Genomic DNA, 16,225 nt, shown 5'->3' on the forward strand with positions numbered 1-16,225 from the left:
GAAAGATGCCAGCAAGCACATCTATTCTTTTGACAAATCAAGAGATTTGAATGAAGTGCAACAACAAAGGCAACTAAGGACAGGCAATAAATGCTGGCCTGCCACCAATGTCCATGATTCACGAGTGAATTAAAGCAGCTATAAATGGAAATGAGGATTTCACTAAATTCATTCCACAAGGTATCAAGTTGAAGCTGTCCTCAATTAATGTAGGAACTTTATATTTGATAAGATGGCTTTCTAAACAGAACTTGAAACTGTAACAGGCTTCAAATCATTAGGGAAATGAACACTTGACACCACTTTCTGGTCAGACAAATCAATGATCAAATGCTACACAGACCTCCCCAACATTATCTAGTGTCTATGACATATTGCTGCTTTCTCTGCTGGACTGTCAATTATCTTTAGAATCATGGCCTAAGATGGGTTATTTCCTAATGATTTAACAATTTTATTTACGTAATTGAATAAACTGTCAACCTGGATAATTGATATATTTCCAAAAACAATAAGATAATCAACAGTTTAATGAGAAAATTTCAGGAAAACATCTAAATCCTGTAAGCAAATGTGGAAATAAAACTCAAGGCGAAAATTGTGAATGATGTAATTTAAAGGCATATAATCCCTAATTTATAAATTACCCTATCCCAGTCTCCTCTAGTGATTTTATTTTGTATATTTGCTGCTCCCCAACTCAATCAAAGTGGAACTGTGGCAGGGGCATTCCAAACACATTTTGAAGCTTTAAATTAAAAAAACTCCTCTACACAATACTCCATTTCCAAATTAGAATGCAGCTTAGTCATCATCAGCAACTTATCACTACCTAAAATGGACTGCTGAAAACTTTGCTAAGAATGGGAGTAACAGATTCACAAAATGCAAACAGAACCAGTATTAACTCCATCTTCAATAGACATTTTGATAACACTAGCCTTCACATAGGATGCTTGAAACTAGAAGGGCAAACTGAAGTGGGTATGCTCCATTCTGCAATCTTTCTGGTTACATTTTAAAACTGCAGGATGATTTATCACTTTGCACTGATAGCTTGATATGTTTGGTGACTGCACAGTGGAATCTATTTAAATTTTACATCCATACTTAGCTGCAGAACTGACAAGTCTGATTGAAGGTTAAGCAAATCTCTCTTTCATTGTTTCTAGCACTAGACTGAAAGTACCTGCACCATTTATATTACATACCTAGTGTAAAATCACACTTTACCCTGAATACCAGTATTGTGATGATCAACTAATTGGCTAGGAAAACACAGGAAAGGTTGTTTGTAGCTCTGGAAAGAGCCCAGATTGGAGAACAGCAATTTGAAATTTTAATATAACAAGGTTCAAAGCCACGCTTGCATTCCTTAAACACATTGAGTGACAAAAAGTAAACCATTATTTTTTTAATTTGCCTGGAGTTCAGGGAATGATATTCCTCATAACTTACCTCAAAGTCAAACACCAGAAAGGTATTTAAACATTTTAAAAGGACATCAGAAATGTTCTAAAAGTTGGAGGTTTGTACACTGTATTGTATGAGTGCCTTAACAAGTGAACGGTGTATAATTTACAAAAACAGCTTTATGCCAGTCCAGCTTTGAAAGGGTTTTCACCTGAGAATAAAAGATGTTTTGAGAGAATGCTTCATAAATAACCGGATGTCTGAATCACGAGTGTAGCTGCCAATGACAGTTATTGTAGAAACATTTTCCATAGCTCAGTTTGTTAGAATGAATTTGAAATTTTTTTTTAGTGAAAATTCAAAATAGCTCTGTATCCACCTACTCATTTTAATAGCAACTTCATTTATTCAGTGACTACCTTGCCTGTAAATAAGATTTGTACAGAAGAGCTAAAAAATGGCATCAACTGATTTGATCGATTAATGGGGCCACTTTGCAAAGGTATTACAGTGCCAGAGTTCCAAGTTATTAACATTCACATACATTTATTGTATCCTGGATTGTGAAAAGAACAAAGTATGCCTGTCTTTGTCTGATTGTATAGGTTAATCAGAAGTCGACTCAAATCAACTTAGGAGGAGCTTTTGCCCGGAAAGTCAATTTTCCTGCTCCTCAGATGCTGCCTGACCTGCTGTGCTGTTCCAATACCACTCTAAGCTAGACTTAAATCATAACTTTAACCAAGCAAGTACCAGCCAAAAACTTGCAGGTGCTCTCGTTATTGCAAAGTGTAAATTTTCCAATCTGAGATCTTTTTAATAAAAGCTGAAAACTGGATGATAACATCAAGTAACTGGCTATAAATCTAGCTCTTAACTTTAATAGAACATGGCTTTGAAACTCAGGTGGAAATGATTAACCGTTGTGACTATTCATGCTTACAGGAGTAATAGAACACTTTATAGTTCAGTGGAGTAATCATTAAAGAGGACAATGGAATGTGAATCATGAATTGATCAACAGAATTCCTATTCAAATCTGCAAGGTAGACTTTAAAGAATAAAAAGTAAAACAATTTTAAAAATTATGAAAGACTGACCTAGAATGCAGCATTATTTTGTATTTGTGTGTTGAACGTTACCCAAATAGGATAAGAAAGAAAAACAGAAGATGAATCTAGTATGGATGAAAGTTGACACTAACAGTTGAATCAAGTTGTCATCTTATTTGTATTGCCCAACTTACATTATAAAACTAAATCAGATCAGACATCTTCAGGTACAATTAATCTGTGTTATGGTATCAAAGTATTACAATGCCCAAAAGGCAGCCATGACTCCCTTAAAATATGCTGCTCCTGATGCTCGCCTTATACTCTACCTCCAGCATCACCACACATATTTGCTTCACACACTGGATGATAGCATCTGGCATCCCAGAGATTGTCACAGCACGCTCAGTGGAATTAGGCAGCATGTCCCCTGCTACCTGGACTTGAGCCCCTGTTGACTGCAACGAATAAAAAAATGCATAGGTTAAAGCCACAGATGTGGTGCCAGAGTCTGGAAGAATGACAATTATTTGACCATAATTTGCATCTAGAAGTCCTTTGAGCCAGTTCAATGAAACATGCCTGCATTGTGTAGTTGACACATTTCACTAAGTCTGTGCACCTCAATATGCAGATGGCCAAAATTTCAAAATATAGGGAGAACACAGCATAATTTATTGTAATCCTAAGTAAAATTTTAATAAATCCATTACAAGTGTTAAAACAAGAATTTAATGTGCTCCCTTAATCACAAGATAATCTTCATGTTAATATTGTGTAAATTACATAAATTCCAGTTAGGCACTTATCAGTGACATACAAATTGTTTTTGTATTAATATTGCTAATTCAATACACCATGCACAAAGTGCACAACACCCCATACTGAGGTTCACTCACAACAGCTTGCAGATTTGTTCTCCAAGCTTGGCAGGACTTTGGAATGACAATGGTGTCAGGAAGGCCAGTGCAATGGGCCACCTTCTATCAACCTCTCTGAAGGCTGTCACATGCTTCATGCCCAATGGATTAACAATCACGAGTAATGTATCTCTAGACACTAAAATGAGGACCAAGTTTGACAAGGCCATAGCTGCAACATCAGGAGGAGAACATGGCTAGATCTACATGAAAGAGGCTGACGCGATGGACAGTATCAAGTTCCAAAGAGTGACAACAACAGACCACCTATCCTAGGCTTTCCACAGATGCACAACAATGTCTCCTCTTCCTCAGGCAGCTCAGGAAAGTTTGCATTTCCATAAGTACACTCTCCAACTTTTACAGATGCACCACTGAAAGCATACTGCCCGTGTGCAGAACAGCCTGGTGTGCCCAGGACCGTAAGAAACTACAGAAGGTTGTGTGCACAGAACCAGACTATCACAGAAGCCAACTTTCCATCCATAGACTCTATTTACACAGCCCGCTGCTGCAGAAAAGCTGCCAACATCAAAGATCCAAGGCATCCTAGTAACACACTCATACAAACTCTTTGGTCAGGCAGAAGGTGCACAAGCTTGAACAAGCACTAGTAGATTCAGGAGCAGCTTCATCCCTGCCTTCATTATGCTGATGGATGGACTCTCTAACTTCAAATAATGCCGATCTTGCTAATGTTGGTCTTGCCCAGCACATGCCATGTGATGTAACCTGTATGCCTCCAAGTATTTTTCTTCACCCTACGATCTGTATGTCCTTGCTTACTATGATCTGCCTGTACTGCTTGCATTTAAAGCTTTTCACTATACTTAGGTATACGTGACAATAAAACAAATCAACACTGAACAGTGTGGGCCAACAGCAACTTAAAGGAAAATATGAAGATGCACATGTATTAAGTTTGTATTCAACATTCTCCATTACATCAATAGAGCATAGACAACTTATGCAAGCCAGGAAAAGTAGCTTTCACCTCAATTGCTCAAGACAAATTTCAGGGACTTTTTGGGAGGCAAGTGCTAAATATGCAAATACTTCCAACATGCAGGGAGCTCCAGCATGTTGTTTTTGTCAGTAAATGCACGCATTTGCTGGGTGATGTGAACCAAATAAATGACAGACACATCCTCCAGACAATCTGAGGAAAGTTTGCACTGGCATTAAACCAACAGATCATCCATACCTGCAACACAAGGACATTAGCAAGAGACACATCAAGATGACAAGGATCAGAATCTGCTTACATGCAGGTCTTGCTGCTGACCGGAGTGCCAGGGACGAAGTCAGGAAGGGCATGGACAGAGACGATGTGAAAAACAGAAAAGGGATCCTTAGGGGAGAAAACAGCAGCCATTTTGGCCAATGCTGTTTACTTGTACCCATCACTCAAAAGTCAGTCTTTATAGCCACAACAGGTAATGGTCAACAAAGAAGTGACATGGGTCTTTGGTGCAGTCCATTGTTTCCTGAAATTGACAAATGCCTTACACTACAAAAACAAAATTTTGAACTAGTTTATAACCAAACCTACTCAAGTTAGGAAAATTTGAAAGCAACCTAGTCTGGTCTTACCGTGACCGAGTCGTCGGCTCTTGAACTGGGATGACTTTATGATTAAGTTTAATGCAATTTCACTGACTAAACTCCCCTGCAGCAGATTAAGAAAATGCTTTTGTTGCCTTTGGGGCCAAAAAAAAGTGGTGAGCAGTGGAATACTGTCTGCCTGCAGATGTTAAACCATCCATTAGTATAGCTGGTCTCATACTTGAGCATTATTTCTTGAATTATTCATTATCTTACTAGCATGACATCTAGAACGCTACAGCAGCAAAAATGGCAGCACTGCATTGCTTTGGTTTCCAACCACAATTTTTCAAAAGTTAGACTGGGGTCCTTGGAAACATGCCATTGTCTGCAGCAGGAGCTTGAAAACCTACCAGCATTTATAGGGATTGCCTCAAGAAAAATGATTGAAAATACTCTTTTCGTGACGCAGTTTGTATGGTTAAGGTCTTCAATTATATGGAGTGAAATGTAAAACTGGGATTATTCTATTTGGAACCGAAAAAGCTAAAGAAAGATTTCATGTCTACCAAGCCCCTCAAATGAAGTGGTTTGCTAAATCAAAAGAACAATAATTGTTTCAAAAATCAGAAAGGTCAATAAACAGAAAAAGATAATTGCCACAAGAATCTGAGGGTAGATGAGATTTTATTTTACCAAGTTATAATGAGTGTAAGTACATTCAGCAATATTTTTCAAAAGGGAATTGGTTATTTACTTGGAGGAAAACCTTTTGAAGGATAAGCAGCGGAGGCGAAGTATACCAATTAAGTTTACTCAAAGACACAAGGCGGGCACAATGCTTTCCTGCCATCTAGTAAGATTCTGTGAACTGTCTTTGTTTGTCATCTCTGGCTGCAATCAGTTTATGCACCATTGTATCTTAAAAAAAATGCACACAGTAGCTCTCTCAAAGTAAAGCATTGAAGATCCCAACAAAAGTCTTGCTATCTAGTGGCATTATTGGCAGGGGAGACCAGATCATAAGACTACTCAGACTGCAAGCTAATGACCATTTGTTTGAGAATTGGCACAGCATTAGGTACAGTGACAACTATACATCATGTTGAATCTCATCAGTAATATTAAACATCTGAAATACACATTCTACCAGACAAACCACATGCAAGCAGAGCAAAAAGCTGACCTCACGAATTTCTTTGATCTTGGAGCCCCCTTTGCCAATCAGTGATCCGCACTGACTGGCTGGTACCACAAGCCGCAGGGTCACAGGTGGTTTACTGGTGGCAGTACTGTTCGACATTGAGTTATCGATGTCCTGAAATTGTGAACAAGTAGTCTTGGTGTTATAGACAATAATCCCAGAAGAGACATCTCAGTGAGGAGAGGAATAAGCAACCAGGATTAAGTTAAGGATAACAAACTAAAAGAAAAAGCCTAAATCTAGGAAAGATTATGGCAAACCAGAGGATTGGGAAGGTTTTAAGAACTAAAAATTCAAAACAAAAAAGCACTGTTGGTAAACTTTCAAGAATCCTCAGATTCTGGAAAAGTCCTGGTGAATTGCACGAAATTTAAAACTAAAGTTTTTTTTTGAGTGGGGGTAGTGGATATAAGGTTCAATTGCATGGAAAATCAGAAAATCAAAGTTGAGAAAGGGGGAGAGAGCAGGTGAACAGAGCTGATTGTTACCAGAAAATCAAAAAAAAGACACGAATATATCATGCACCAAGGAATCATACAAAAGTGGAGAAATTTGATAATAGAACAAACTTAAAGGCGCATCTGAATACACAAAGCATCGGGAGCAAAATTAATGAGTTAACAGCGCAAACAGAGATACGTGGGTAGCATTTGGCAGCAATTACCAATTTTGATAGACATGGTTCCAGGGAGACCAGTTTTGAGAACTGAATAACAAGGGTACTCAGTGTTGCTTTGGAAGGATAAGTAGGAAGGAAAAGATATGTGTAGCTTTGTTAGTAAAGATGATGTGAATGCTATGGTTAGAAATGATACCAGCACAGGAGATCAAGACATAGAATCAGTGTGGGTAGAAATAAGGAAACAGGTCCCTAGATGGGTGCAATCCATATGTCCCCAAACAGTAGCACCATTATGGGTCACAGTATAAACCAGGAAATGTTCAGGGGTTTGTAAGAAAGGGTACAGAAATAATAATGGGCGATTTTAATATGCACATAAGACTGAATTAATACATTAGCATAGCTAGCTTCATGGGAAAGTTAATTGAATGTATGAGAGATCATTTCTTGGAGTAGTGTGTTTTGGAACCAACCAGGAAGGCGGCTATTCCGGATATGGTATTGTGCAACGAGGTGGGATTAATCACACAGTAAAGGATCCATGAGAGACGAGTGATCATAGATTGCTAGAATTTCAAATTCAATTGCAAGGCAACAAGTTGGAGTCCCACAGAAATAGTGCGTGCAATTCTGGTGGCCCTCCTAGAGGAAGGATGTTGTGAAACTTGAAACAGTTCAAAAAAAGATTTACACTGATGTTGGCAGGGTTTGAGCTATAGGGAGAGGCTGAATAGGCTGGAGCTGTTTTCCCTGGAGCGTCGGAGGCTGAGGGGTGACCTTACAGAGGTTTATAAAATCATGAGGGGCATGGATAGGGTAAATAGACATGGTCTTTTCCCTGGGGTGGGAGAGTCCAGAACTAGAGGACATGGGTTTAGGGTGAGAGGGGAAAGATATAAAAGAGACCTGCGGGGCAGCCTTTTCATGCAACAGATGGTGCATGTATAGAATGAGCTGCCAGAGGAAGTGGTGGAGGCTAGTACAATTACAACATTAAAAAGGCGCCTGAATGTGCATATTAGTAAGAAGAGTTTAGAGGGATATGGGCCAAGTGCTGGCAAATGGGACTGGATTCATTTGGGGATATCTGGTTGGCATGGACGAGTTGGAACAAAGGGTCTGTTTCCATGCTGTACACCTGACTCTAATAGCAGTCTGAAGTTAAACATAGGTAATTCCATAGGCAAGAGGAAAGGCTTGGCCATAGTGGATTGGACAGGAAGACAAAAGTAGGACAGCTGACAAGCAGTGGCAGAAATGTAAGGAGATACTCAACTACTCCTGGCTAAAATGCTCCCTACTGAAGCACAAAGGGATTGGAGAGTTCTAGTTCAGGATTCTCTCAAGGTTAACACGCATGTTGAGTTGGAAGGCAAACGCAATCTTAGCATTCATTGAGAGCGCTAAAATACAAGAGCAGAAATGAACTGCTGAGGTTGTATAAGGGTCTCGTCAGATTGCATTTGAAATATTGAGTAATTTGGACCGGTATCTAAAGGAAGCACATGCTGGCCTTTGAGGTTGTCCAGAAGTTTACAGGAACAATCCTGGGAATGAAGGGCTTGTCAAGTGAGCAGCAGCTGAGGACTCTGGGTCCTGAATAGAGTTTAGAAGGATGAAGGGGAAATCTCACTGAAACGGAGAATACGGAGGCCTGGATACAGCGGACATGGAGATGATTGTTCCACTAGTAGATGAGATTAGATCCTAAGGGCATAGCCTTAGAGTGGAGGGATGATCCTTTAGAATTGAGTTGAGGAAGTATTTCTTCAGCCAGAGGGTGGTGAATCTGCAGAACTCATTGTCACAGAAGGCTGTGGAGGCCAAGTCATTAAACGTATTTAAGACAGAGGAAGAAAGGTTCTTGATTAGTAAGGGGATCAACATTTATGGGAGAAGGCATGAGAAGGGGAAGAGAAGACTGAGGGCTGAATGGCCTAATTCTGCTCCCACTTATGTATTTGGAATGCAATAGATGAACTGGTGGTGCAAACTGAAGTAAATTGATATGATTTTGCAGCCATTATGAAGAGATGGTTACAAGGATGTAGAAGTGGTAGATACAGTTACAAAGATGGCCCTGGATATGGTCGACTCCTTGCAAGATCCTACGTGCAGATCTAAGTTTTCTATTTCCTACAATCGTCCTACACTCTAAACTTAATAGACCTGTGTTTTTGTTTTTGCCGCTGTTTACCTATTATTTGCTGATCCAGGCTACTTAACCATGTGATCTGCCTGTACTGCTCGCAAGACAAATATTTTCACTGTGCCTTGGTACACATGACAATAAATTCAATTCAATACATAATAGGAAATGTTTACAGGGATAGAAGGATATCGGTCAAACACAGGCAAATGGGACTAGTTTAACTTGGGAAACTTGACCAGCATGGACAAAAGGACCTGTTCTATGCTGCAGGATTAAAACATATTTCAGAAAGATTGTAAGAGGGGGAAAAAACATCCATGGCTAAGCAAGGAAGTTGAAGATAATAAAGCCAAAAGCAAAGGTGTACTGTATTGCAAAGGTGAATGGCAGGCTGGAAGATCTGGAAACCTTGAAAGCTCAAAGGGTTACCAAAAACACTACAAAAAGAGCAAAGGTATATTATGAAAGAAAACTACTGCAAAATATAAAATGGAGAGCAAAAGATTTGAAGTGGTAAAAGGGAATTGGGTAGCTAGAAGGAATGTTGGACTCTTGGATGATGAGATTAAGGAGTTAATAGCAAGGAACACAAATGGAGTCACTAAATCGATTTTTTCTTCTGTTTTTAAAAGCCAGAAGACACTAATGCCATTCCAATAGTAGCAGGCAACACCAAGATTATAGAAAGGGAAGATTGTGGAACAATTACTAGGGAAAAAGTACTCAAACTATTGGGACTGAAAGCAAACAAGTCCCCAGGGCTTGACAGACCCTTTATCTTAAGAAAAGGAAGTGACAAAGACAGTGGATCCAAAATACAATACTCCAAAATTCCCTGGACGCAGGAAAGTTCTAGGGGATGTAGAAATATTAATATAAATACCTTTCTTCAAAATGAAAGGGAGACAAATTAGGAAATGGAGGAGAAAGAAATGGAGGCTAGAGTACTCGGGGAAATAAATACTGTTGTTGTAGAAATAGTTCATGTTACAGAAGAGGACATGCTGGAGGGCTGAGAAAACAAATGTGGATAAATCTCCAGGACTTGATAAAATGACTGGAAAACTGTTAGAATCTGTTAAGGTAGTAGTAACAAAACATTTGGAAAACCAAACGCAATCCATTATAATCAGCATAGTTTTATGAAAAGTAAATCATGTTTTGACTGATTTGCTGTAGTTCTTCAAAGACGTAACAAACAATGCAGATAATGGGAATCCTGCAAACATAATATATCTGGACTGCAGAAGGCACTTGATAAGATGCCATACAAAAGGTTAATACATAAAGGTAAGAACACATGGGCTTTAGATGTAATTTATTGTCTTGGATAGACTATTGGCTCGCCAGCAAAAACAGAGTCGGGATAAATGGGTCTTTTTCCAGTTGGCAAGATGCAACTAGTGGAGTGCCGCAGAGTTTGATCCTCAGACCCCAACTATTTACAATCTACATTCATGATGTGAGGTAAAATGTACTATAATCAAATTTGTAGCGGACACTAAAATAGGTGGGAAAGCAAGCTGCAATAAAGTAACAAAAATTTACAAATGAATGAATAAGTTAGGTGAATGGGCCAAAATTTACTGTATTAGTATAATGTGGATAAGTGAGATTATCCATTCTGGTTGCGGGAATAGAAGAGCAACTTACTGTCGAAACAGAGAAACTTCAGGGTGCTTTGGTATACAGGGATCAATGTATTAATCAAGTACAACAGGCATTTTGGCATTTATTGCTAAAGGAAGTATAAAAGAGAAGTGTTGTTACAACTGTACAATACATTAGTGAGAATATGGATTATTGCATAATGCCCCTTGAGGGGAGATGTAGTTGCACTGGTGGCACTTCAGAGTTGGTTTACAAGATTGAGTAGGTTAGGCCACACAAGTTTATGAGGAGCAATTAGATTAGATTACTTAGTGTGGAAACAGGCCCTTCAGCCCAACAAGTTCACACTGACCCTCTGAACAGCAACCCACCCAGACCCATTCCCCTACATTTACCCCTTCACCTAACACTACAGGCAATTTTAGCATGGCCAATTCACCTAACCAGCACATTTTTGGACTGTGGGAGGAAACCGGAACACCTGTAGGAAACCCACGCAGACACGGGGAGTGTGCAAACTCCGTACAGACAGTTGTCCGAGGCAGGAATTGAACCCGGGTCTCTGACACTGAGAGGCAGCAGTGTTAACCACTGTGCCATCGTGCCACCCTATCTCATTTGGATGAATGATAAAAGGGATGGACTAAGTAGATGTACAGAGGCTTATTCCTCATCTGGGGGTAATCTAGAACATTAGTTTTAGGATAAGGGGTAGCACAGTTAAAACAGGTAAGGAAAACTTACTTCAAAGGATTGTGAATCTGTGGAATTCACTATTCCAGAAGGTAGTGGATGCTGGGACTCAGTATATTTGAGGAGATGGACAGATTTTAAAATTAGTAACAGGGTGAAGGTTATGAAGAGTGGACAGCATATTAAATGGCAGAGCAGGTTCAAGAGGCTGAATTGCTTAATCTTGCTCCTAGTTCTTATGCTCTTACTAGATAACAACAATCTCATTGATTGGTGGATCAATTTTGATGGACTGAATACCGTATTTTTGCTCTTATACTTTTGGTGTTATCCAATGAATATTTTGTATTGTCTTGTCTTAGATACATATAGACGTTTGCAGCATTTAAACACAACTTGGTCTCAGAACTGAACTCAAAATTCATACTGCAGAACCTGTCAGGGGTAATGGGGATATGCTAGTTTAAACCTCAGTTTAAACAGAGGTACAGATAATTGAAATTCATTTTAATGGCTGCTATGAATGCAGCTATATTCCTACACACTACACAGATGCAAAGAATATTTTTTTGAAAAGAGAACTTGGGTAACAGTTTTTAAAAATTTCACATAATAGGACTGGTATTAGTTTTGAACTCTATAGTTCATACACACGTTTCTTCGTAAACGTGCACCTCCTGACAACTGCAGCAAAACTAATCATAAATGAGACACCTACACAAACACAGCTAATTTCAAAAGATAGGTTTAGTTCCGACTGCCCTAAGCCACATATCTTACCTCCTCAAATTTAAAGGCGATCATTGCAAATGCCTTGAATATTGCGTCAGTTGGACCTGTGATGGTTACAATTCGCTCGGGACAATTTCCTTCAGAGATATTAATGCGTGCACCACTCTGGAACAGCCACAAGATGTTCAAGTTACAGCAGAAAAGCTGATCAAACTACTTGGCAAAGGCACAAAAACTCAAATGAAAGATCACAGTGAAAATTCACTTACCTCCTCGCGCATTTTCTTTACAGTTTCACCTTTCTGAAAGCAGAGAGATACAAAGCACGTAAACCATTCACCTATATTCTGTTCATGCTATCCTGTAATCTTTGGATATAGTAGCACTGGCTATAGACTGATAAGTCAAAGGCATGAAATTTAAAATAATGTTGTACAATATCATGCCTTTGGAAGCAATGAAAGTCTGCAGACTTGCAGTTAAATGGTATGAAGTCATTAGAAAGTGGCAACTGTACACAACAGGTAGAAATGATTACTACAAAAGTAATAAACCACACAGTCAAGCCAGAGAGAAAAACAGGTTAGAAAGGCTTCTCATGAACACAATTTTATGGAAACCATAAGACTTTAGCCACAAACATATCAGAATTGTCATCTGAAATATCTATGCATTCACTTAATTTTCATATTTTGGGAATGCGATTCATAATCAGAGATCAGCAAATACAAAGTAAAATATTAATACCTTTCCAATGATGCTTCCAACTTCCTGTAAGAATCAAAGGGGAAAAGAACATAGTAATGCTTATCCTGTAGATAATTCCTCTAATAGAGCACTACTTAACTCATCCACAAATTTTTGTGGCACAAACAGACTTCAAGCTGTTTTTAATAAATGCTTTAATTGCCACATTAAAATACTGCTGAAACCAAATTTATTGGATACTAATGAATATCCTATTTGAAAACCTAAAACTTCAAGCTTCTGAATTCAACTGATATTTGATTTACTAAGTGGCACTAATAGTTCAATGGATTTGTGAAAAGAAATAAACCTTACTAGACAAATACTTACAGTAAAAACCATGTTACAGTTCCAAAAGTAAAACAGATTTCTCAATAATTCTCATCTTCCTGCAAATGTCAAGGGGCATAGGTCAAAGAGGAAGATGTGGGAATAGTAATGATGAGGGGGTGGGTAGGAAAATACAGCATGGGTTGGGAGCGACAGGGACAGCTTTTCAGTCGGGGAAAATGCCCAGAATGACCAGTGTATGGGCAAGAGTAAACAGAGCATTTAAGTCAAATAACCAGAAACCTACAGCAAGAGGCAAATAGCAGAGATGAGTCACTAAATCATTGCTGCTCTACTTCATGCAAAAGAGTCAGTTTGAAGATTAACAGAAGTCTGGGGAAAATGTCCTTTTTTTAAAATTAGTATTTTCAGTTAATAGGAAATACTACAATACTTAAATGGGTACACAATTCTTTAAATTCAGTTGATCAGCAACAAACTGAAAAGCAGCACAGCAGGTATAAAATGTTGAACAGTGCTTAAATAAGAAAGCAGTGATGTGCTCTGGCAGAATCATTTCAATTTCTTATTTGGAAATTTAAAGTTAAATCACCTTCAAATGAGGGGCAGGTAGGCTAGAGTGACTTCCCTCCGTTGCTTGCCTTTAGAAATTGTCAATGTGAAGTTCTAACACTCCTGCAAGGTCCAGTGTTAAAGATGCTTAATACTAAGCAAATCACTGTGTAGGCTACGTTAAAAATCACAACACCGGGTTATAGTCCAACAGGCTTATTTGGAAGCACTAGCTTTCAAAGTGCTACTCCATCAGGTGGCTGTTTTAGGCTGACAGGGAAAGACAATGTCCAAGTGGTAAACATCAACTTTGTTCAGTCAAGATGACAAAGAGATCAAAATTTAATTTGGCCAAATCTTATGATCACAGCCACTGTTTCCAACCTTGACTGGACAAAAAACATCAACCTATTTTTCCTCAGATTTTTCTAACTGAGGATCTTCCAAATTTAGCTAGTACATGAATCCTCAAAGAAATCAACTATGAAATGAGCAAAAGGAATCCATGTAGAAAACTTGCCTCATTTTTAAAAATAGCAATAGCTGCTATATTCTGCTTAGTTGAGTTCAAATGTCCCAAACTATCTTTGGCAAAGTGGTTAAGGGAATAGGATGGCAGTTGGGTAGAGTTGCCATCAGGTAACAAGGGTGCCTTAGGGTTAAAGGGAGCAGGGGCAGGGAGAATTGGATAGTTAGGTCTCTAACGGTCTTGAAACTGGAAGACCTAAGCAAATATCTAACAGAACAGCATTAGATGTCCTAAAGAATGGAGTGTGGAAAGAAAATGCCATTCCCCTACTTAACATTCAATAATTAGGATAGCATGAAAACATTTCAAATGGTGGTATTTTACAATTGCTTTATTGCATGTTTCTCTCCAAAATGTTTAATCTGTTCAATTCTTTCATTTTAAAAGGTCAACACTTGCCATATGAGCAAATGGTGATTACATGAGTGTTACTTTGAATTCTGTTTGGTGAAGGTGTAAGGGAAGAGAAACTGAACATTGCGGGTCTCATCTGACATCACAGAGGAATTCTTTAAGACTACAAAAACCAAACGTATAATTTTTATCTAACACGAAATAGGTTCATGATGAGCCATAATGCAATACTCATTTCGGATTAATTTAATTCTGGCATTAGCTCATCAATTATTTTGAAGAAACTCACTCATTTCAACCATGTTCCTGTTATGAAAGTGTCAGCCAGTAAACCTATTTTGACAAGTCAGTCACAGTAATTATTTGTCAACCATATAAGCATTTGCAATAGTTGGAATATAAAGTCCCTGAACACACACTCTTTGATGAGCAACATTAAATGACTTAAAGCCAAGTTAATTCATTACTGGTGACCACCATCAGCAAGACAAGCATCATTGCATTCCTCTTTGTAATACTAAAACTGAATATTGACCTTCCCATGCATCAGCAGTCGGATGGTAAGGGTAACATTTAGACCGCCTTCGGTAACTTTAGGGTCCATGGTCGTGGTTGTAGTATCACTGTTGCTCGTTTACTATCAAGGATTCCTCAGGGAAAGTGTATTTGGGTAGTGATGCACCTGTATGTATACACAGGGAAAACAGTATTCATAAAACAAAAATCACCTGTAAATCGCAACAATTTGCACATACACAGACCTTCAAGGAAAGCATAGCAATTCTCTCTCGCTCATCTAACAACCTAACATATTGCTTGGGATACTTTTAATGAGGATGAAAAAAAATCAGGGTATACAAATCCCCAGGTTCATTTCAAGTAAGTTTCCATTCAAAAGGGACAAATACGATTGTATAAGGCTCTTTCAAGACAAGACTAAGTACTAAAACCAGACACTCCAACTTTAGTTTGTGGCGTAAGTCACATGATGGCAAGAATATGCAGTAGATACATTCAAAATGAAAACAAATTAAATTAACTGATTATCCTTACTCTGAAGTCTTGAGCAAGTTTCAAACATACAGATAAACTTACCGTTCAGCCAAAAATCCAATTACAACCAATTAATCGCCTCTAGCAAAAGGCACCTATAACATTTCCACAAGATGCATTCCTTTCCAAAGAAATTAGGAGCCTGACTCAATAATTTGTGGTAGTAACTACACACATGGTATCTGAGTGACAACAGCATCATGTTAGCTGTTACGTGAAGGTTGACAAATGAAATGCTCAAACAATTTTGATCTTAAATTATAGAATGTCACAAAGAAAAAGTGTGTTACTGGGCTGCTGGCTCCGTTCAAAGACAAAAGGAAATTAATCGAAAAGGACTCTTGACTTACAGGCTCATTTTAGTCTATAGAAACAAAATGCAACAGATTTGGTTATGGCAAGGCCACACCTCCAAGAGCTGCAGCTTGTGCTTACAGCCTTGGCTGCAGGAATCCATGCTATTAGACATGTATGTACACAAGGTCAGAGTACTAAGAGTGGGGCAGGGAGATGTAGGGCACTGTTCAGAGCTTAGGGGGCCTGGAATTGGAGCACAGGGTTTGGACCCGCTGTCAGTTCTCTTTACACACATATTTGAGCAAGTCAAAGATAGCCTGGTCAGGGGAAGGGTGGAATAGCAGTGGATGAGTGTGCCTTAACTGGAGGGAAGATTAAGTGAATGGAAGCTCAGCAGGGAAAGAGATGATGAGTGTAGGATGAGAGTGAGTGGAGATGGGAGGCAGGGCATTAATAAG

The 16,225-nt window shown here is 38.7% G+C and overlaps 1 protein-coding gene across 21 annotated transcripts in view; it reads right to left on the reverse strand.

Moving 5' to 3' along the window:
* Positions 1 to 16,225, reverse strand: part of pcbp3 (poly(rC) binding protein 3) — a 149,390-nt gene that overhangs the window by 18,897 nt on the left and 114,268 nt on the right. For 14 of the 21 annotated variants that reach the window (XM_043693192.1, XM_043693188.1, XM_043693193.1 and 11 more), the window contains 6 exons: positions 14,953 to 15,099; positions 12,692 to 12,715; positions 12,214 to 12,246; positions 11,993 to 12,109; positions 6,117 to 6,248; positions 2,783 to 2,923 (listed from right to left, as the gene is read on the reverse strand). In XM_043693192.1, the coding sequence (XP_043549127.1) occupies positions 2,783 to 2,923; positions 6,117 to 6,248; positions 11,993 to 12,109; positions 12,214 to 12,246; positions 12,692 to 12,715; positions 14,953 to 15,021 (516 nt within the window). In that variant the 5' untranslated portion in view covers positions 15,022 to 15,099. The remainder of the gene's footprint in view (positions 1 to 2,782; positions 2,924 to 6,116; positions 6,249 to 11,992; positions 12,110 to 12,213; positions 12,247 to 12,691; positions 12,716 to 14,952; positions 15,100 to 16,225) is intronic. The other 7 variants (XM_043693208.1, XM_043693207.1, XM_043693197.1 and 4 more) reach the window with 2 other exon arrangements.

The sequence above is a fragment of the Chiloscyllium plagiosum genome, chromosome 7 (assembly GCF_004010195.1).
Source record: "Chiloscyllium plagiosum isolate BGI_BamShark_2017 chromosome 7, ASM401019v2, whole genome shotgun sequence".
Taxonomy (NCBI): domain Eukaryota; kingdom Metazoa; phylum Chordata; class Chondrichthyes; order Orectolobiformes; family Hemiscylliidae; genus Chiloscyllium; species Chiloscyllium plagiosum.